The sequence below is a fragment of the Oncorhynchus nerka genome, linkage group LG11 (genome assembly GCF_034236695.1).
Source record: "Oncorhynchus nerka isolate Pitt River linkage group LG11, Oner_Uvic_2.0, whole genome shotgun sequence".
Classification (NCBI taxonomy): Eukaryota; Metazoa; Chordata; class Actinopteri; order Salmoniformes; family Salmonidae; genus Oncorhynchus; species Oncorhynchus nerka.
Genome location: NC_088406.1, coordinates 58,528,152 through 58,547,047, shown reverse-complemented (window position 1 = coordinate 58,547,047; position 18,896 = coordinate 58,528,152). Strand labels below are relative to the sequence as shown.

Sequence of the window (18,896 nt, the reverse complement as noted above, 5' to 3'; positions counted from 1 at the left end):
TGTGTAGCCCAAATTGTTCGGACGCTGCAGACAGAAGTTGGCAGATCGGCTGTACCGACTTCAGACAAGCCACAAGACGCTTGCGGGAATGCAAAACAGAGAACAAACTTGCCATACAAAACATGGTTATGTAAAAATCTGTCCGTTTAAGCTAGAGATATCAGATTTGGATGCGTCTCAGTCAACTGCATCCACCGGTGTCACACTTCTGCATCTGATGTGAAAGGTGACAGAGCTAGAGTGGTGCTTGTCAGTCCATGAGACAAGGTTTGGCCTAAAAACTATTATGACCACTCTATGCAAAGATGAGACTCTAACGAACACCATGGTGTTATCAATTGGATTGGTAATAAACATGATCAATTTACAGTACACTTGACGTTGCATTGTGTTGTTGTTTCAGAAAATCTTTGATTCATTGTTGTTGAATATGTTTTGTTTGCTATACTTTCACACAGGGAAATGAAAAAGCTTGTTACATACACATTCAAAGTATTAAAACACTACAGTTGACGCTTTGAAAGAAGGTCAAAGATTACAGCAACAAAGCAGATTACACTTAAAGACTATACAATATCATTGGATAAAGCAATATCATCATACAATATCATTGGATATAGCAATATCATCATACAATTTCATTGGATAAAGCAATATCATCATACAATATCATTGGATACATCAAATTCACTGACAGCATTTGGATTGAATTCAAACGTACCAAATAATATTCTCTGTTTGCGATAAGATATGATGTGCTTTCAAGTAAATGTGCTGAAGTGTGCACTATTGCAGACAGTGTAATTGTCCATGCTCTGCTATTATGATTACTATACTATATCTGACCACTGTCATTTACCAAAGCTCACGACTAGACAGCCACATTCTCATTCGCTATGTAGTGTCACAGCAGGTCAATGTTGGTTGGCTGAAATCTCAACTGACACGGTTTAAAAGCAGAGATAGATCTCTGCACTGTATGACCCTCCATATTCCTCATCTATACTGGTATCACCAAAGGTAATGTGGCTAGAACTTGTCTATTTAAAATGCATTTTATCTGGATGTTGTATGTTGTTCTTTATTCTTATGAATTTACAGAATGCTTTGAGTGCCTAAGGATTCTCACAACAACATTGCAAGTGTTAATATCTTTAATAGAGTTAAGTTTAACAATCAAATTGTCTCTATAGTGTCCCACACTACACAGAGTTATTGTTAGACTTTTATAAGTGTTAGGCTTTTAAGACTTTCACAGAATTTCTGTAAGCAATATGTTAAAAATGAACACAGACCAACACTGGTTATTGTTGCAGTCATTCAACACTGGTGTTCAGTGTTAAAATGTGTCTAATGTAATAGAGATGACTACTTTTTGACACTGGAGGGTGTTAACTTAACATTATACCTCTCTTTCATGTGCAAGGTTCTACTTTGAAAATGAAGATCACCATTATGTGCCTTTGTTTGGTCAGCTCAATATCTGCTGCTCCAGTAAGTTTGAAAAAATGGGCAAGGAAAACTTTACTACTGTATTTCTTAAGAATAGGAATTTGAATACGCATAGAAAGTGGATACGCAAGGGTGCGCGTCACAATGGAAAAAATATAAACACAACTGGAGACTCCCTCGTCGTTTTTGGAGACAGGTTATTGACATGGCATCGCTAAGGTATCAAGTTTATAAGCAATTGTTAACTACCTGTTAATCCTTTGAACTGGCTAGCTAATCGTCTTGACTAACTGTGGGGCAAAACAGTTCACTTAGCCTATTAGTTAATTACCTTTTGATATTCTATGACGTCTTCACTTTCCAAGCGTATCATGATCTATTTCCAGAATCTAGAATTAAAAGAACTTAGTTGGGTGTTAAGAGTCCAGAGCACATTATTCACATCTCATTTTCCACTGAGTGTCTGTCAACAGTCTGTCATTTCTTTAAATTGACTATGGCTTCGTCAAAATTGTGATTGTTTAGTTTTTGTTCAATATTCACAGCGTCAACCTTTCTTCAATTACTTGCCCCACTATGGGGATCCAAGGCAATCAGGACCACCCACACAAGTAAGAACAAATGCATATTGTAATATTCTACTGCATTCTGTTGGTCACCTTCTTTCTTAGGTGTGGTTCAACATAGTATGAAACAATACATAACATGAGAAGATTAAGTACTGAAATGAATTCATGAGGACACTTTTGTTTGTTTGACCTTTGACCCAAGTGTTTCATCTCCAGGTGAATGAAGGCCTCTACCCAGCAGGCCAGCCTTACTACCCTCAGCCTGGACTCAACGGCCCTGTCAGCATGGAAATAGTACGCTCTTACATCATCTTCACTATGAGACCTCTATTAGACCTCTCTAAAATGATATGATCAAAGAATTGTCTCTTTAGTGACTTAATGACCTACTTAGCAATTACTTAAGTTATTACTTACTTCATTATTTACTTTCTCTTGACTTATCACTTGTCTATTTAATTCAGACTGTGATGAGTAATCATCTTGAACTCCAGCAGTTACACTGGAGTTTTGTCTTAATTAGATAGTATAGTAATTTTATTTATTTCTAATGTGTTTTGTTCGTTTTACTTTATATTACAGGTGTTTCCACAGAGATTCCCTGGATGGTCTACTGGTGGCCAGATCAATGGACCCGTAAATACTATAAATACCACTAAAATACCACTACTTCACCTTCTTTAATATATCAACCAAAAAATACATCAACCATCCTCCACCTTTTAACTTTCCCCTTTCTTTTCTTTCAGCAGTCCTATCCCTCTCAAGCCTACATCAAATATTCCCTACCTAAGGCCCCAGGAAGAAAGAGTGTAGAAATTGTAAGTGTTGTCTCAAGTTGAGTTACTTATCCCTCCTCAGAATTATAGGTGTGTAGTATGTGAAGAAATCTCTCTTCAATTACAGCTAAATGAAATTTGATAGGCACTATTTAAGTTCAGGTGACTCATAACTTTAAATGGGTAAAGTTATGGTACATTCCAAGTTGCACAGCAGGAAATGAGTGTTGTTATACTGTATGTGTTTTGTAAGAGAACCCATCCATATAATATCTTACTCAAGCACAGATCACATTGAATGTATTTTATCTATATACTGCAGTAGTTTAATGATTGTTTCTCTGTTTCTTTTCCCCCCATATTAAAGTACTACCCCTATGACTTTGTGCAGCAAAAGGTAAATCCTGATATCATTTACTTGTTTACAACCAATCATTTTATTTCAGTGGGACCTGGATCAGAGTAGGTGAGCAGAATTGAGAGGTTTGAAATCCAGCTCATTGCTCATGGAGCGCTCTCTAAAAACCGCTCTGCACTCACAGGGGGAAAAACATTATACTCCAAATTCACTCTAATCATTAAAATAACAATTTAACCAACACCCATCTATTTTTGTGACTTCCTGGACCTGCCATTTGGTTTTGAAGTATTGAAACTTACCATACGATTTTAATGAATAGTATTTGAATAAACATGAAAAGGTGAATGTAAGACGTGCACATCATTTCAAGCAGGCTACATGTCATTTTAAAGAATCTGACCCTTTTCTTTTCGTCTAAAATGACAATCTGTCTGCCTGTGGCTCAGGACCTGAAGCAAGTATATGCATTTTCTCGATACCATTTGAAAGGAAACCCTTTGAAGTTTGTGGAAATGTGAAATTAACGTAGGAGAATATAACACATTAGATATAGTAAAAGATAATACCATAATGTATTGCAGGCGCAATTTAGATTTAGATGGCAGCAGTGCATCGCCAAAGATTTAGACTGATTTAATGAACTGTTCAAAATGTTGTATCAAGACTGCCTAAATGTGCCTAATTGGTTAATTAATACATTTTCAACTTCAGAATTGTGCACTCTCCTCAAACAATAGCATGGTATTCTGTCACTGTAATAGCTACAGTACTTTAAATTGGTCAATGCAGTTAGATTAACAAGAATTTAAGCTTTCTGCCCATATAAAATATTTCCTGTGATTTGTTTTTGTTACTTACAACCTCATAATAATCACATTAGCCTACGTTAAATCAACCGTCCCGCTGGGGGAGGACACCGATCCCATATAGGTTAAACAGCATAGGTTAGGAGCCAGACAGGGAGTCTAAGAAGGACAAAAATACATTTGGGCTATATTTTTTCAATTATTTCCAGACTCTAGCCAACAAAGAAATACATTGTGAAGTGTGCAACACAGTAGTCGGGTAGGGACATAAAGCACTCAGCATTTAAACAATATTTCATTGTATTAAATCATTAAAGTCTATCAATTGTGCATATAGGCTGTGACTTAAGTTAGAATTAATTACAAAAAAAGACTTATTAGTGCCTTTGAATTCATTTTTATAATTCATTTTTTGAAACACGTTTGGCCAGTCTGTGGCTTCAGGCTCATGCGACTGTGCGTGGAGAGCAGGACAGTAGCGGAGAATATCCTCGCCACACTTGCAGAGCCACTGGGGATGCTGAACACCTCCTTTTGGTCACTCTTGCTAGACTGGGCAGAGATACAGAGTTGCTTTTTGATTTTTCTAAAGGTAGTTCTAAAGGTTTCTAGCCAAAATAGCCCAATCAAAATGAAAAACTCCTTAAACGTGGGAATATGCCAGGCATATTTGGCCATAATCAATTATGTCCTATTGATAACATAACAAAAATGAATGAAACGTTTAAGAGATCTGATTTTTAGTTTATAAATACTTTGCTACAATGACACATAGTTATCTACCCACCTCCTTCCTGTCTTTTAGCATGTGCACATTGTAAGTACACCATCATATACAATAAAGATATACACATACTCTGGCAAATATATAAAAATATAAATAATATGTTTCATTTGGTGTAAACATTTGTATCTTATTTCAGCAATTCTGTCTTTAAAGGAAATTTGAGTTATTTGTTTTTGTTTTAGGTGATGCCAAATATCCCTCAGATGCCACAGATTCCAAACGTGAGTACAAAGATTTATCAATCCAAAAACTGTCATAAAACGTTTTATGAATTTTTGGAATGATTTTGGAACGTATGTATTTAATTGCTTTATTTTTGCAATATTTTTGTTTTATCTTTCACAGCTGTTCCAATATGAATACCAACCACAAACTGTGCCACAGCAAAGACCCAATGTAGGACATCCCTTTCTTGACCTGTAGTTATTGTAATGGGTGCAAAGATGTACGCGTTTCCTTGACGACAGATTGTTTTGAACAGGGGGCAAAGTGGGGTATTGCAGGGGGTCCGCTGACAAATCTCAAAATATATCCGATTTTTATTTAGTTAATTTTTTTTAATGAATATGGCTCACAAAAACGGATTAAACACATTTTGGACAAGTTCTCAATGGAAAGAGTTTAGAGGGTGCAATACAATGCGATGTAATATTATTACACTACAATTTATGTTCTTGGGCCTTATATGCACAATATGGGCCTGGGAGGCTCACAGGGATACTGGTATCCACAGTAGTGATCAATTATTGTATTCCCCTAAATGTTTGTTTTGAACACAATTCACTATAATTTAAGCTTTAAAACGGCTAAATGTTATTTCTGCCCCAAGGCAACATTTTCAGAATTGCAGGAAATTAACTTTAAAACTGCAACATGCAAAGTGGGGGATTTTAAAATGTCATTTCCAGGGTCCTGAGACTTGATTAGTCCGACCATGCACTACAGAAGTCATAATAAAACTGATGGTATGCTATTTTTATTGAACTCTAAAGTAAGAGTTGTGTTCTGATGTTATGAGAGGGTCCCTCATGAATTTGTTATCACAAAAAGTGTCCCAGACACAAAGTTTGGAAACCCCTGCTTTGGTGTCCAAGACAACAGGTGCTCTTTTTTCTGCAGATCCCATTCCCACCATACAACTCTCAACTTCCTCATTCCCAGGATCCTTTGCAGCCAGCTGAGCAGGAGCAGCCAATGCAGACAGGCCAGGTTGGAAAGCTAGAACTCTATCATAACTATATGTACAACTTCTTTCCTGAACATCATTTGGAAAAGATGTACCTTCTTTTCACATACTCTTTTACTATATGTCATCTGTAGTATAAGCAATACAACAACGACAGTGAACTTTTGACTGAAATACAACTCCTTTCCTGAACATATTGTTTAAGTGATTCATATTTTTTATACATGCTCTTTTACAAGATGTCATCTATAGCTTAGGGGGAATCCAAGAATGACAGTGACATTTGTCTTTGTCCACAGGTACCTCATGTGCAACCATAGAATGGAAACTGAATGTAAGTCTTAATTATGCTGTAAAGTCCTTTGACAACAAAATGAAGACACAATATATTTTGTTCATTACATTATTCCTGCTGTTCCCTTAGTTACCAGCTTGAAGGAAGTACAAAGTCTGCCGACCCAGAGAAGACCAGATGATTTGCTGCTTCAATATGGCCTTTTGTTATTAATTGGGGTATTTACAGTAGTATGGTTATGAGTATCAATGTAGAGTGTTAATCTACTGTCCTTTAGAGTTTTTCCCCTTGAAGTTTCTAGCGAAGGCTATTGTAATTAGTATAATAAGCATGCATCATTGATATTACAGTAGGCAATAGAGAGTATGGGTGGACATTATCTGGCTTACAATCTTTTCTTTGCTACATTTAATTTAAGCCATGTATTTTTAGTAAAGGCAATTAAAGTATGTTTACAAGCAATTATTGAGTTGTTTCCCTGTTAAATGTCATTGTGTGAATTTAAAGAGGAGAATAAGTTATTTGATTAAACAGTTCATTTTATTCATGTTCATTTCAGGTGGACAGTATCGATCGATGGATATCTGTTGATAATAACAATCAATGTCAATAAAGTTTTGAATTTGAACAGTCATATCACAGGGAATAAATTCTATTTCCCAGCATTTTTATTTTGCGGGGGCTAAGCTTTATAATAGCCTTTTTTGACTGTAGAATAAGCAAAGAATGCCACTCCAAAATACATTTCACAGCATAGTCCTCCAAATCAACATAAATGTATGGTGTCTTGTAGAGTAAGAAAAGCAAACTATAAGTAGGTCTTCTGGGTCTTACCAGCCATGTTCAATCAGATGATCGTACAAAATAAACAAATAACAGAAACATTACCAACAAATCCACTACATGACCAAAAGTATGTGGACACCTGCTCTTCTGGACCTCGCTTTCTGCACAAGGAGATTGTCATGCTGAAACAGGAAAGGGCCTTCCACAAACTGTTGTCACAAATTTGGAAGCACAGAATCGTCTAGAATGTCCTTGTATGCTGTAGCGTTAAGATTTCCCTTCCCTTTACCTCAGCAGACAACTAATTATTGTCTTTCTGGTCTAGTCATCCTTCTCCTCATCCTCCCCTCCAGGGGCCTACAAGTAAGAACAGGTATATTGTGAGAACACACTCCACTCCTCAAAATAGAAGGAGAGACAGGCACCATCTTTTGAACTCCTTTATGGCTGTTCACCTCACAAGTCGTTGCCTACAGTCTTGGATTGTTTACAGCACCCACTATACTACAATCACTTAAAACTTTCTTTCAGGCAGGCCACCAACTGTTCAGCCTATCAGAGTTCACATTGAATGGTAAAAACTCCCTACATACCAACTCGATACTATCACAAACTGATACAAATCAGACATAATTCATTGAATGCTCAAGCAGTTAAAGAAACAGCATGTTCAGTGTGTCTACAGGTTCTACAATTCTGCCCTCTATGTACCAAAAAAACAGATAAGCCAAGTTTTACCATTTTTATCACATGGTATCTTATCGGACTTGCGGCAGGGGCTGCCTGTTCAAAACTGAATGGGTAGAACTGGAGGACAAGACACAAGGTAATGTTTAGGAAAGCCCATCTCTATTTCCATCCCTTCTGAGGAAAACTTACTAATGGAGAAGTCAAAGGTTGATACAGCATGTTCCGAGAAGGGTCAGAGTTCAGTGTTTACTCACCACCTTGAGACTAGCTTTACCGGGAACCTGAGGGATGTCACGCTTGATGAAGCCTTAAGGTGGGAAAAGCTGTGGAACAGGAACACATCAATCTTTACATTCCATTATATCTATTGAGACTTTGTTAATGTGTGTAGAATTGCTCATACAGTATGTAGATAGAGTAAACATAGCAGAGGCTGGTGTTCCGCTGAGACCACATTCTAAACGTCCATAATATCCACAGGTTCCCATTTTCCCACTGTAGGTTTAAACTATTGCATTATGTAGCATTCAACATTCGCTACTTACAGGTTTTTTTTGTTGGCTGGCACTGCCTGGCTACGTACTAGACGATGGTAAGTGCTGTTGACTGAAAATGATCAAATGTGTCTCAATGACATCTCTATTAAACATTTTCCTTAATTAACTGAATAAGATTTCTGAATAAAACAACTTAACATTCCAGGCTTCTGCTGGGCCCCTAGAGCGATTTTCTGAAACCCAAGGAAGAACAGCGTCAAGGTAACTAACTTAAAGAGAGACATGCCTCGCTAGGGTTCTCTCTCTTCTCTGTGGGGAAATTGAGTCTAATCAAATCAAATCCAATTTTATTCGTCACATTCATGTAGACCTTACAGTAAAATGCTTACTTACAAGCCCCTAACCAACAATGCAGTTTAAAAAATAAGAATAAGAAATAAAATAACATGTAGTTAAAGGGCAGCAGTAAAATAACAATAGCAAGACTATATACAGGGGGTACCGGTTAGTCAAGGTAATTGAGGTAATGTAACGGCGTTCTTCGTTTGTAGAAAGAGAGTCGGACCGAAATGCAGCGTTGTGGTTACTCATGTTACTTTAATGAAGAAAAACGTGATACATGAAATAACTATACAATACAAAACAACAAACGGAACGTGAAACTTATTACAGCCTATCTGGTGATACTACACGGAGACAGGAACAATCACCCACGAACTACAAAGCGAAATTAAGGCTGCCTAAATACGGTTCCCAATCCGAGACAACGAGAAGCACCTGACTCTAATTGAGAACCGCCTCAGGCAGCCAAGCCTAACTAGACACACCCATACACAATCCCAATGCTAATAAAACCCCAATACGAACCCAACACAATATAAACCCATGTCACACCCTGGCCTACCCAAACATATAACAAAAACATAAAATACAATGACCAAGGCGTGACAGAACCCCCCCCCTAAGGTGCGGACTCCCGGACGCACCTCAAAAGCATAGGGAGGGTCCGGGTGGGCGTCTGTCCATGGTGGCGGCTCCGGCTCGGGACGTGGACCCCACTCCATTAATGTCCTTGTTCCTCCCCTTCGCGTCCTAGGATAATCCACCTTCTCCGCCGACCATGGCCTAATAGTCCTCACCCAGATCCCCACATAACTGAGGGGCATCTCGGGACAGAGGGGCAGCCCGGGACTGAGGGGCAGCCCGGGACTGAGGGGCAGCCCGGGACTGAGGGGAAACCCAGTACTGAGAGGAAACCCAGTACTGAGAGGAAACCCAGTACTGAGAGGAAACCCAGTACTGAGAGGAAGCTCAGGCAGGTAGTAGGCTCCGGTAAATCCTGGCTGGCTGGCGGAACTGGAAGATTCAGGTTGACAAGCAGATCTGGAAGATTCTGGTTGTCTGGCAGATCTGGAAGAGACTGGTTGTCTGGCAGATCTGGAAGAGACTGGTTGTCTGGCAGATCTGGAAGAGACTGGTTGTCTGGCAGATCTGGAAGATCATGGCTGACTGGCACTTCTGGCGGCGCTGGGCAGACTGTCGACGCTGGGCAGACTGGCGACGCTGGGCAGACTGGAGGCGCTGGGCAGACTGGAGGCGCTGGGCAGACTGGAGGCGCTGGGCAGACTGGAGGCGCTGGGCAGACTGGGAGCACTGGCAGCGCTGGGCAGACTGGGAGCACTGGCGGCGCTGGGCAGACTGGCGGCGCTGGGCAGACTGGAAGCACTGGCGGCGCTGGGCAGACTGGAAGCACTGGCGGCGCTGGAGAGGAGACAGGCTCTGGCTGCGCTAAACAGGCGGGAGACTCCGGCAGCGCAGGAGAGGAGACAGGCTCTGGCTGCGCTAAACAGGCGGGAGACTCCGGCAGCGCAGGAGAGGAGACAGGCTCTGGCTGCGCTGAACAGGTGGGAGACTCCGGCAGCGCAGGAGAGGAGACAGGCTCTGGCTATAGAACAGTCTATGACTAGGGTGGCTGGAGTCTTTGACCATTTTTAGGTTCTTCCTCTGATACAGCCTGGTATAGAGGTCCTGGATGGCCTGGATCTCGTTGTTGTCGGTGATCAGGCCTACCACTGTTGTGTCATAATACAACTGCATTTTTGTACAACAGTTTTATAGTGATCATCACGATTGACAAATCAAAGGTTTGATTTCGATTGATTATAACGTTCAGAGAATATGCTTCTATCAACTTTTATATAAAAATGTTATGCGATACATAGCATCTTATTATCTGCAAAGTGTTTACAGTGGGGCAAAAAAGTATTGTCAGCCACCAATTGTGCAAGTTCTCCAACTTAAAAAGATGAGAGAGGCCTGTAATTTTCATCATAGGTACACTTCAACTATGACAGACAAAATAAGGGGAAAAAAATCCAGAAAATCTAATTGTAGGATTTTTAATAAATTTATTTGCAAATTATGGTGTGATATCTACAAAAGTCTCCAAGCAATCAAGGTCTGCAAAGCACCCAGCCCAGGCCTAATACCCCCAGAAACTGTTTTAACATTTTGCCTGCGAGATCAGTCTCCCCTATGTCACACAACTACTCTTCAAGGAGGGCCTAGTTCGTAAGCATTGGAAAGAAGTAGTGTTCACCCCTATCCCGACCTGCCCATGTAAAACAACTAAGACAAATCTCTCTGACATCCCAGTTTGCAAAGATTGATGAAGGCTTTGCTCTCCAATGGATACTCAACGACATCTGATACTCAACGACATTGACCACAGACAGTTTGGAAGTCTTAATCTTAGGGCTATGCGTCCCGCTAATAATGGGAGAACTTCCGGTGAAGCTGGAGGGTGCGCAATTCAAATAAAAAATCATAAAAATGATGGATATTAAACATTTAGGTAGATACAAGTGTCTTATATCAGTTGAAAGCTTAAATTCTTATTAATCTAACTGCAACTGTCCGATTTACAGTAGCCATTACAGCGAAAGCATGCCATGCGATTGTTTGAGGATGGCACCCCACATTAAAATATTTTTCCACCGGCACAGGTTTTATAAATTCACAAATAGTGATTAAATATTCACTTACTTACAAAAGAAATCTTCCTCTGATTTGTCATCCAAAGGGTCCCAGCTATAACATGTAGTGTCATTTTGTTAGATAGAACCCTTCTTTATATCCCAAAAAGTCTGTTTAGTTGGCGCCATCGATTTGAGTAATCCACTCGTTCAACATGCATAGAAAGGAATCCAAGAATTTACCGCTAAACTTTGTTAAAACAAGTCAAAATATGTTTAGATTGACCCCTCAGACACCCTAAAATATAATCAAACTATAATATTTCATACGGAAAGAAGTATGTCCAATAGGAAACCGATATTAGCAGGTGCATTTTGTCTTAATCGCCGCCCAAACACGAATTTCCAAGACTGTGTCCTTGTACTAAAACTGTTCTTTCTCATTAGTTTTGTAAGAAACAAGCCTGAAACGTTGAACATAGAGTGCAGACACGCTGTGGAAGCCATAGGAATTGCATACTGGGAGCCAGATTTCATTATTTCCCTATACTTTCCATTGTAAGAACATGGGCTCTCAAAAGAAAAAAATTCTGGTTGGTTTTTCTTTGGATTTTCTCCTACCATATCTATTGTGTTATAGGCTCCTACACTATTTTAACATTTCTACGAACTTCAAAGTGTTTTCGTTCCAATGGTATCACTTATATGCATATCCTGGCTTCAGGGCCTGAGCAACAGACATTATACTTTGGGCATGTCAGTCAGGCAGAAATTGAGAAAAAAGGACCCTAGCCCTAAGTCAACCACCCATGCCCTGCTTATTGAAAACCACAGATTTCAGCAAAGCATTTGACAGCAAAGCATTTAATCAAATGCCTACTTGCATTGTGTGCCTCCTCCCAACCACTCTTTTTTACACTGCTGCTACTCTATGTTTATCATATATGCATAGTCACTTTAACTATACATTCATGTACATACTAACTCAATTGGGCCAACCAACCAGTGCTCCCGCACATTGGCTAACCGGGCTATCTGCATTGTCTCACCCACCACCTGCCAATCCCCTCTTTTACGCTACTGCTACTCTCTATTCATCATATATGCATAGTCACATAGTTTAAACATATCCACATGTAATGTACATACTACATCAATCAGCCTGCCTAATCAGTGTCTGTATGTAGCCTAGCTACTTTTAGAGCCTCGCTACTGTATATAGCCTGTCTTTTTACTGTTGTTTTATTTCTTTACATACCTATTGTTCACCTAATACCTTTTTTGGCGCACGTGACAAATAAACTTTGATTTGATTTGATTTGACAGGGTTAACCACACTATTGTCATCAAAAAGATCCTGTCAATGGGGGTGAGGCCTGAAATAGCCCCATGGATTTGTGACTTTATCTGATAGGAGACAACAGGTGCGCAATCGTGCTGCCCTATCTGAATGAGAGTCCCTCACATTTGGGGTAGCACATGGGATCATCCTTGGCCCAATCCTTTCCCTTGCCCTCATCAATAATGCTGCCAATGTGTGGAAATATCTTGATGACATGAATCTTCTTGAAACCAGGAAACCAGCATCAATGCAAATGCACTGGATGAGCACATTACCTGGACCGCTTCCAATGACATGCTCCTCAAGGAGAAGAAATGTGTAGTGGTGCATGTCACCTCTAAAACCCCACTCCCTGCACCGTCCTTCTTCATCAATGGTGTCCCCCTGTTAAGGCTAGGGCTGATTGCAAGGTTTTTCTGCTAACCTACAAAGCATTACATGGGCTTGCTCCTACCTATCTCTTCGATTTGGTCCTGCCATACACACAATTACGGTCCCAAGATGCAGGCTTCCTTATTGTCTCTAGAATTTCAAGCAAACAGCTGGAGGAAGGGCTTTCTCCTATAGAGCTCAATTTTTATGGAATGGTCTGCCTATAATTTTTATGGAATGGTCTGCCTATCCACGTGAGAGACGCAGACTCGGTCTTGACCTTTATGTCTTTATTGAAGAATCATCTCTTCAGTCGTTCCTATTATTGAGTGTAGTCTGGCCCAGGGGTGTGAAGGTGAATGGAAAGGCACTGGAGCGACGAACCACCCTTTCTCTCTCTGCCTGGCTGGTTCCCCTCTCTCCACCGGGATTCTCTGCCTCTAACCTTATTATGGGGGCTGAGTCACTGGCTTACTGGTGCTCTTCCATCCCGTCCCTAGGAGGGGTCACTTGAGAAAGGTTGAGTCACTGACGTGATCTTCCTGTCCAGGTTTGGCGCTCTCTCGGGTTCATGCCGTGGGGGAGATCTGTGTGGGCTATACTCGGCCTTGTCTCAGGGTAGTAAGTTGGTAGTTGAAGATATCCCTCTAGTGGTGTGGGGGCTGTGCTTTGGCAAAGTGGGTGGGGTCATATCCTGCCTGGTTGGCCATGCTGCAACAGTTTATGTGTCGGGGGCTAGTCAGTCTCTTATATCTGGAGTATTTCACCTGTATGAACTTAAGTATGCTCCCTCTAAATTCTCTCTCTCTCCCTCCCTCTCCCTCTCCCTCCCCTCCAGGAGGACCTGAGCCCTGGGACCATGCCACAGGACTACCTGGCCTGATGACTCCTTGCCCAGTCCACATGGTCGTGCTGCTGCTCCAGTTTCAACTGTTCTGCCTACGGCTATGGAACCCTAACCTGTTCACCGGATGTGCTACCTTGTCCCGGACCTGCTGTTTTTGATTCTCTCTCTCTACCGCACCTGCTGTCTCTAACTCTGAATGCTCGACTGTGAAAAGTCAACTGACATTTACTCATGAGGTGCTGACCTGTTGCACCCTCTACAACTACTGTGATTATTATTATTTGACACTGCTGGTCATCTATAAACATTTGAACATCTTGGCCATGTACTGTTATAATCTCAACCCTGCACAGGCTGAAGAGGACTGGCCACCCCTCAGAGCCTGGTTCCTGTCTAGGTTTCTTCCTAGGTTCCTGCCTGTCTAGGGAGTTTTTCCTAGCCACCATGCTTCTACATCTGCATTGCTTGCTGTTTGGGGTTTTAGGCTGGGTTTCTGTACAGCACTGTGTGACATCGGCTGATGTAAAAAGGGCTTTATAAATACATTTGAATGATTGATTGATATCAGAACTCTCCCGTTCCATACTTCACAAAACTGATCAATGCACACCCCATACTCTATAGCCCAGGGGCCTTAGAAATGTCTACGTAAGAACTTCAACAAGGTATTTTCTAAAGCTGCCACCCCAAACCTTGTCTTTGTAGTATTTGTTATATATATTGCGTATTTTAACGCTGTATTATATTATAAGTATTTTGCTATTTTAGGATTTTACTATTTGATAATTATTTATCATTAATGATATGATTGTAAATTGGTGTACAATTCAGTCTATGACTGCAAGAAACCAATAAAACCTACTACAAATAGAGGTTTGTGACCAGGTGTGAAAATACAGTGAAGTGGAAGAGAACTGGTATGTTTAGTAAGGTACAAAGTCATAGACATGCTGTGGCAGTCCTCTTAATTTGACTACAAGGCACCCACTTTCACAACCTCCCTCTTCCTTCAGCACAATATTATTTGTCAGCTCTAGACAAAGCAGAAAGCAACAAGCCAAGATTCTTATCGTATCTCCATGAAGTCTCACAGCTCAGCATATTCTTAAGTGGCATGTGTGTATGTTATGGATTGTGGAATGTTTATAATACTGTACCTGATTGTCACACATTCATGTAACTCCTCTTATCTGATTTGGTCCACACCACCATCATGGATAACCTAACCTTTACATCCAACATTCAAAATACCCTTGTGCATCTGTGATATGAATCAGACATGCCCTAACCAATGAAGAGGGAAAAACCTGTTAAAAATATCACTGTGTTCACAACAACGACAAAAGAGAAGGATTGATGTTTAATATCTCTCTGCACCATCAGTGTGTTCGAGTCAGTGTGTTGACAGACTGTTAATTAAAAATGTTAAAGGAATGTACGCTTTTGAGCTCCAATATCTATCAAGGCCTTTGTTCTGAGTTTGATTGACTTGGCACTACCCTTTATGCCTTTATGGAGATAATTGCCCTATTGCTAACAGACTGTGAGAACTTTTAAGTCCCAAAAGAGATATTTTATTAATGTAACCATGAGAGATACACTCGATTGATGCCCTCTACTTTAGTTTGAGAATCTTTTCAAGTTTGGGGTTTACTTGGGAGGGGGTGTGTGGTGTGGTAAGCATAATTGCACGGTGTGTAATTAAAGATAATAGGGGCATTAAGACTCCACGTCTTACTTGAGTTTTGAAGAGAAAGGAGATTTCATCAAACAACAGTGGCATGCACATTTGTCGGGGTGCAAAGACCTGATTGGTTATCGCAGGTGGTTCCAGAGTATAAATTGACTTAGAGTGAGAAATTATGTAGTTCATTCTTTCCCACATCAAGACCATTGCTTCACTTGCTCCTGATACCAAGACAAAGGTGAGATTCTAGATTTCCATTTCACAGTATACAGAAAAGTATACCGTTTACAGTTTGGGAGAAAGCTTTTGTTTTGCTGTATTATTATATCACAGACTACTTACGTTACATTATTGAATACTTTTAAGCATACATTTAAGAAACTGCTGCTGAAAATGAATGTTGTTCAGCAAGTAATATTTTTCTCAAAATAAAATGCACCCTTGTTTCAATACCTTTCAATGCCTCACCTTGTGAGGATGAGGGTGCCTTTTTCTAAAATGTTTTTTTTTGAGATTGGAGAACACATTGGTAGGGATCTTTTTACAATTTCTCCATACAGAATCTTTCCAGATCATGAATTTCCCCTCGATTTTGTTGCACTGGCTTCGAGGGCATTACCACTTAATTATGGGGCTACTTTTTTGCAAGAAAACAATATTACTTGTTAACTCTGAGCAATTGTATTAGTATGAAAGAATATCATTTCCCATTTTTTTGGTTTTGGAGCATACAATATTTGTATTCATTTTATACAGTCTTTTCTGCTCATTTTTATCAAGGGTGCCAATCATTTTGGACCTGACCGTATATCCTCTTTCTCTGTTTAAGGATCAAGATGATATCTGTGGTGCTATTGATGTGCCTGCTGGGCTTCTCCCTGGCTGCTCCAGTAAGTCTCCAAACCCAGACCATGTTGTTTACATTCTAATTGAATCGTTTTATGCTTGAGCTTCAATTGTACGCTGGTGTTCTCTTGATGTTGATATAAGTCTGTGTGTTGACTGGATGATGATTATCAAAATGCTGTGTGGTGCCTTGCAGACTCCTGATAGTGGAAGCGATGAGGTAGGTGGATTTCAGTTTCGACATCTCTTAACAACATCATGCAATCATCATGTCACGTCATGTCATGGACATGGGAAAGGGGTTTCAATTACCTTAACTACTACCTTAATGACATGTTTGGTTCCACATCTGGTATTTCCCAGCAGGTTGCAGCACATGCCAACGAGGCCCTGAGATGGATGGAGCTCTACAGAATGTATGGTTCCCTCGGACAACTGGTTAGAGGGCAGCCATTTTGTTTTGGATTTAACTTGCACAACATGTTAGACATATAACAACTTTCAATGGAACAAAAAGAAGGTGACAGTAGCCTCGGGTTTAGAGAGACAAACCAGCAACAAGGAGGGTTACCAGTTCGAATCCTATTGCTGACGGGGGGGGGGGGGTATCTGGCGGCATTGAGACTACAATGATGCTGGCGTGCCATTTAGCAAGGAACTTAACCCCCTAAACTGCTAATTGGGCACTGCACGGCAGCTGCCCTCTGCTATAACCTCTTATAACCTCTAGGTTTTTCATGCTCAACAGTTTCCTGTGTATCAAGAATGGTCCACCACCCAAAGGACATCCAGCCAACTTGACATAACTGGGAAGCCTTTGAGTCAACATGGGCCAGCATCCCTGTGGAACACTTTTGACAACTTGTAGAGTCCATGCCCCGACTAATTGAGATTGTTTTGAGGAAAAAAGTGGGTGCAACTCAATATTAGGAAGGTGTTACTAATGTTTGGCACTCAGTGTACATATGCAATATCTACATTATCCATCTGTCCAATGCTGTAGTGTTTCGCTCTCCTTCGTATTTAGGCCATTTCCATTTACCAACTCCTCAAACACCCCCACTCAACAATCCCATAAATAAAGAAACATAATGGAATAATTAGCTCTGTATATCAACCATATCAGTGTTCATCTAATCAATTGAATTATTTTCTTTCCTCCGAAGGCTGCACCAGCTCAGCCCCCAATGGTAAATGTTGCTTTTAGAAACTCTTTAAAAAACTGTAGATGCATGCTGTAGAAAGATTCCTCTCATAAACATCCCTAGATTTTCTAACACTTCTATCACTCCTTGCGAGACTCAAGACTCAATACCCTGTTTTAGAGCTGATAGTGACACCATAATGTTGTCTGAAAACTCTTATGGACTGAACCATTTGTGGTGTGAACAGTTGAATGCGCCTGCTGCAGCCCCTGCTGCCCCAGCTCAAGACCCCAAATTCTTCTACCCACCACCACCAATGAACTCAGATGAAGAGGCCCCAGTGGTGAGCTCATGGTCCTTTAAATCAGTTTGAATTAATCTGCTAAGTTGTTAAAAAGCATCAGTGGGTTTCCTCTCCATCTCTCTAAGAGAAGAGATACGAATTACTGTAATATAATGCTTACAAATGTGTTCATTGTGATGTGAGCGTGTGCTCAACCCCTTCTCATGCTCACTATCCCTCTTTCAGCCCCGCTATGGCGGCTATGGCGGATATTATCCCTATCCTGGCCTGGCTGCCCCTGCTGCCCCTGCCGTCCCTCTGAACTCTGACGAGGTTGGAGAGGACGAGGCTGCCACTGAAGCCGAGGCTGAGCCAGCAGTGGACCACGCAGCTGAGGAACCAGCAGTTGTGGATACCGCCGCCCCAGTAGACCCAGCTGATGCAGCCCCTGTCGACCCAGCCGTGGATGTACCTATCGATGTTGTTATACCCGCTGCCATCGACATCCCTGCCACCGTTGCCACTGACATCATTGTCGTCGATCCTGCTCTCATAGCGCCAATCGACACCATCGGGGTGGCTGGGCCTTTAGACCCCACCCTCCCTGTTATGTAGGCACCACAGCAATGGTTGCCAGCCTGCTCTTGTGTTGAGCCAGGGAGACATTCCCTGTCATAGTCATAGTAACACAAGGGCAGAAACAACAGTGATGGGAAAAAGGCAGGGTAGGAGCGGCGAGGTCTATGTTATGGCTACTTGAATAGGGACTGAAATGGAATTTGGCAAATCTCTGTGAACCTCTATGTGTGAATGAGCCTGTACTGTCATTGTGCAGTCACAAAAAATATGATGATTCAGTCTTTTCTCTTTGTCCTTTTTTCATTCTTTAAATAAAAATGCCTGTTGAGATACTGCACTTGATGCTCTTTTTTTTATCAGCAGAAGAATTCATGTTTTATGATGTGATACTTCACATTACTTTGGAACAAGAGACAAGATGTGTACCCCATTTCAATTGTCCCACTGTCATGCCACGTACTCCTTAGATAATGTTGCTATCCAGGTCAAAAGTTTCTCAATCCCCCATTCAACCAAAGTAAAAAACAAAGTAATGATTACACTTGCATCGCCGGGCCTTAGCACTTACCAGTATCTGCCAATGTTCACCTTTGGAATGTCACTTTTTTTTAA

General features: G+C 40.8%; 2 protein-coding genes across 4 annotated transcripts; both read left to right on the top strand.

Moving 5' to 3' along the window:
- Window positions 1-915: 915 nt before the first annotated feature.
- On the top strand, window positions 916-6,869 carry LOC115137680 (AT-rich interactive domain-containing protein 1A-like). 2 transcript variants are annotated; one of them, XM_029674006.1, is made up of 12 exons: window positions 916-1,020; window positions 1,427-1,494; window positions 1,998-2,063; window positions 2,238-2,315; window positions 2,604-2,657; window positions 2,774-2,842; window positions 3,168-3,197; window positions 4,937-4,975; window positions 5,100-5,150; window positions 5,874-5,963; window positions 6,240-6,274; window positions 6,365-6,869. In XM_029674006.1, the coding sequence occupies exons 2-11, from the start codon at window positions 1,441-1,443 to the stop codon at window positions 6,258-6,260; spliced, it is 552 nt and encodes a 183-aa protein (XP_029529866.1). In that variant the 5' UTR covers window positions 916-1,020; window positions 1,427-1,440; the 3' UTR covers window positions 6,261-6,274; window positions 6,365-6,869. The 2 variants fall into 2 exon arrangements, with proteins under 2 accessions (XP_029529866.1, XP_029529865.1); XM_029674005.2 differs by having other exon boundaries at window positions 917-1,020; window positions 2,771-2,842.
- An 8,690-nt stretch (window positions 6,870-15,559) lies between these two features.
- On the top strand, window positions 15,560-18,621 carry enam (enamelin). Of its 2 annotated transcripts, none has more exons than XM_029674004.2 (7): window positions 15,560-15,669; window positions 16,261-16,321; window positions 16,474-16,497; window positions 16,644-16,715; window positions 17,444-17,467; window positions 17,670-17,765; window positions 17,952-18,621. In XM_029674004.2, the coding sequence occupies exons 2-7, from the start codon at window positions 16,268-16,270 to the stop codon at window positions 18,318-18,320; spliced, it is 639 nt and encodes a 212-aa protein (XP_029529864.1). In that variant the 5' UTR covers window positions 15,560-15,669; window positions 16,261-16,267; the 3' UTR covers window positions 18,321-18,621. The 2 variants fall into 2 exon arrangements, with proteins under 2 accessions (XP_029529864.1, XP_029529863.1); XM_029674003.2 differs by having other exon boundaries at window positions 15,562-15,669; window positions 16,641-16,715.
- Window positions 18,622-18,896: the final 275 nt, after the last annotated feature.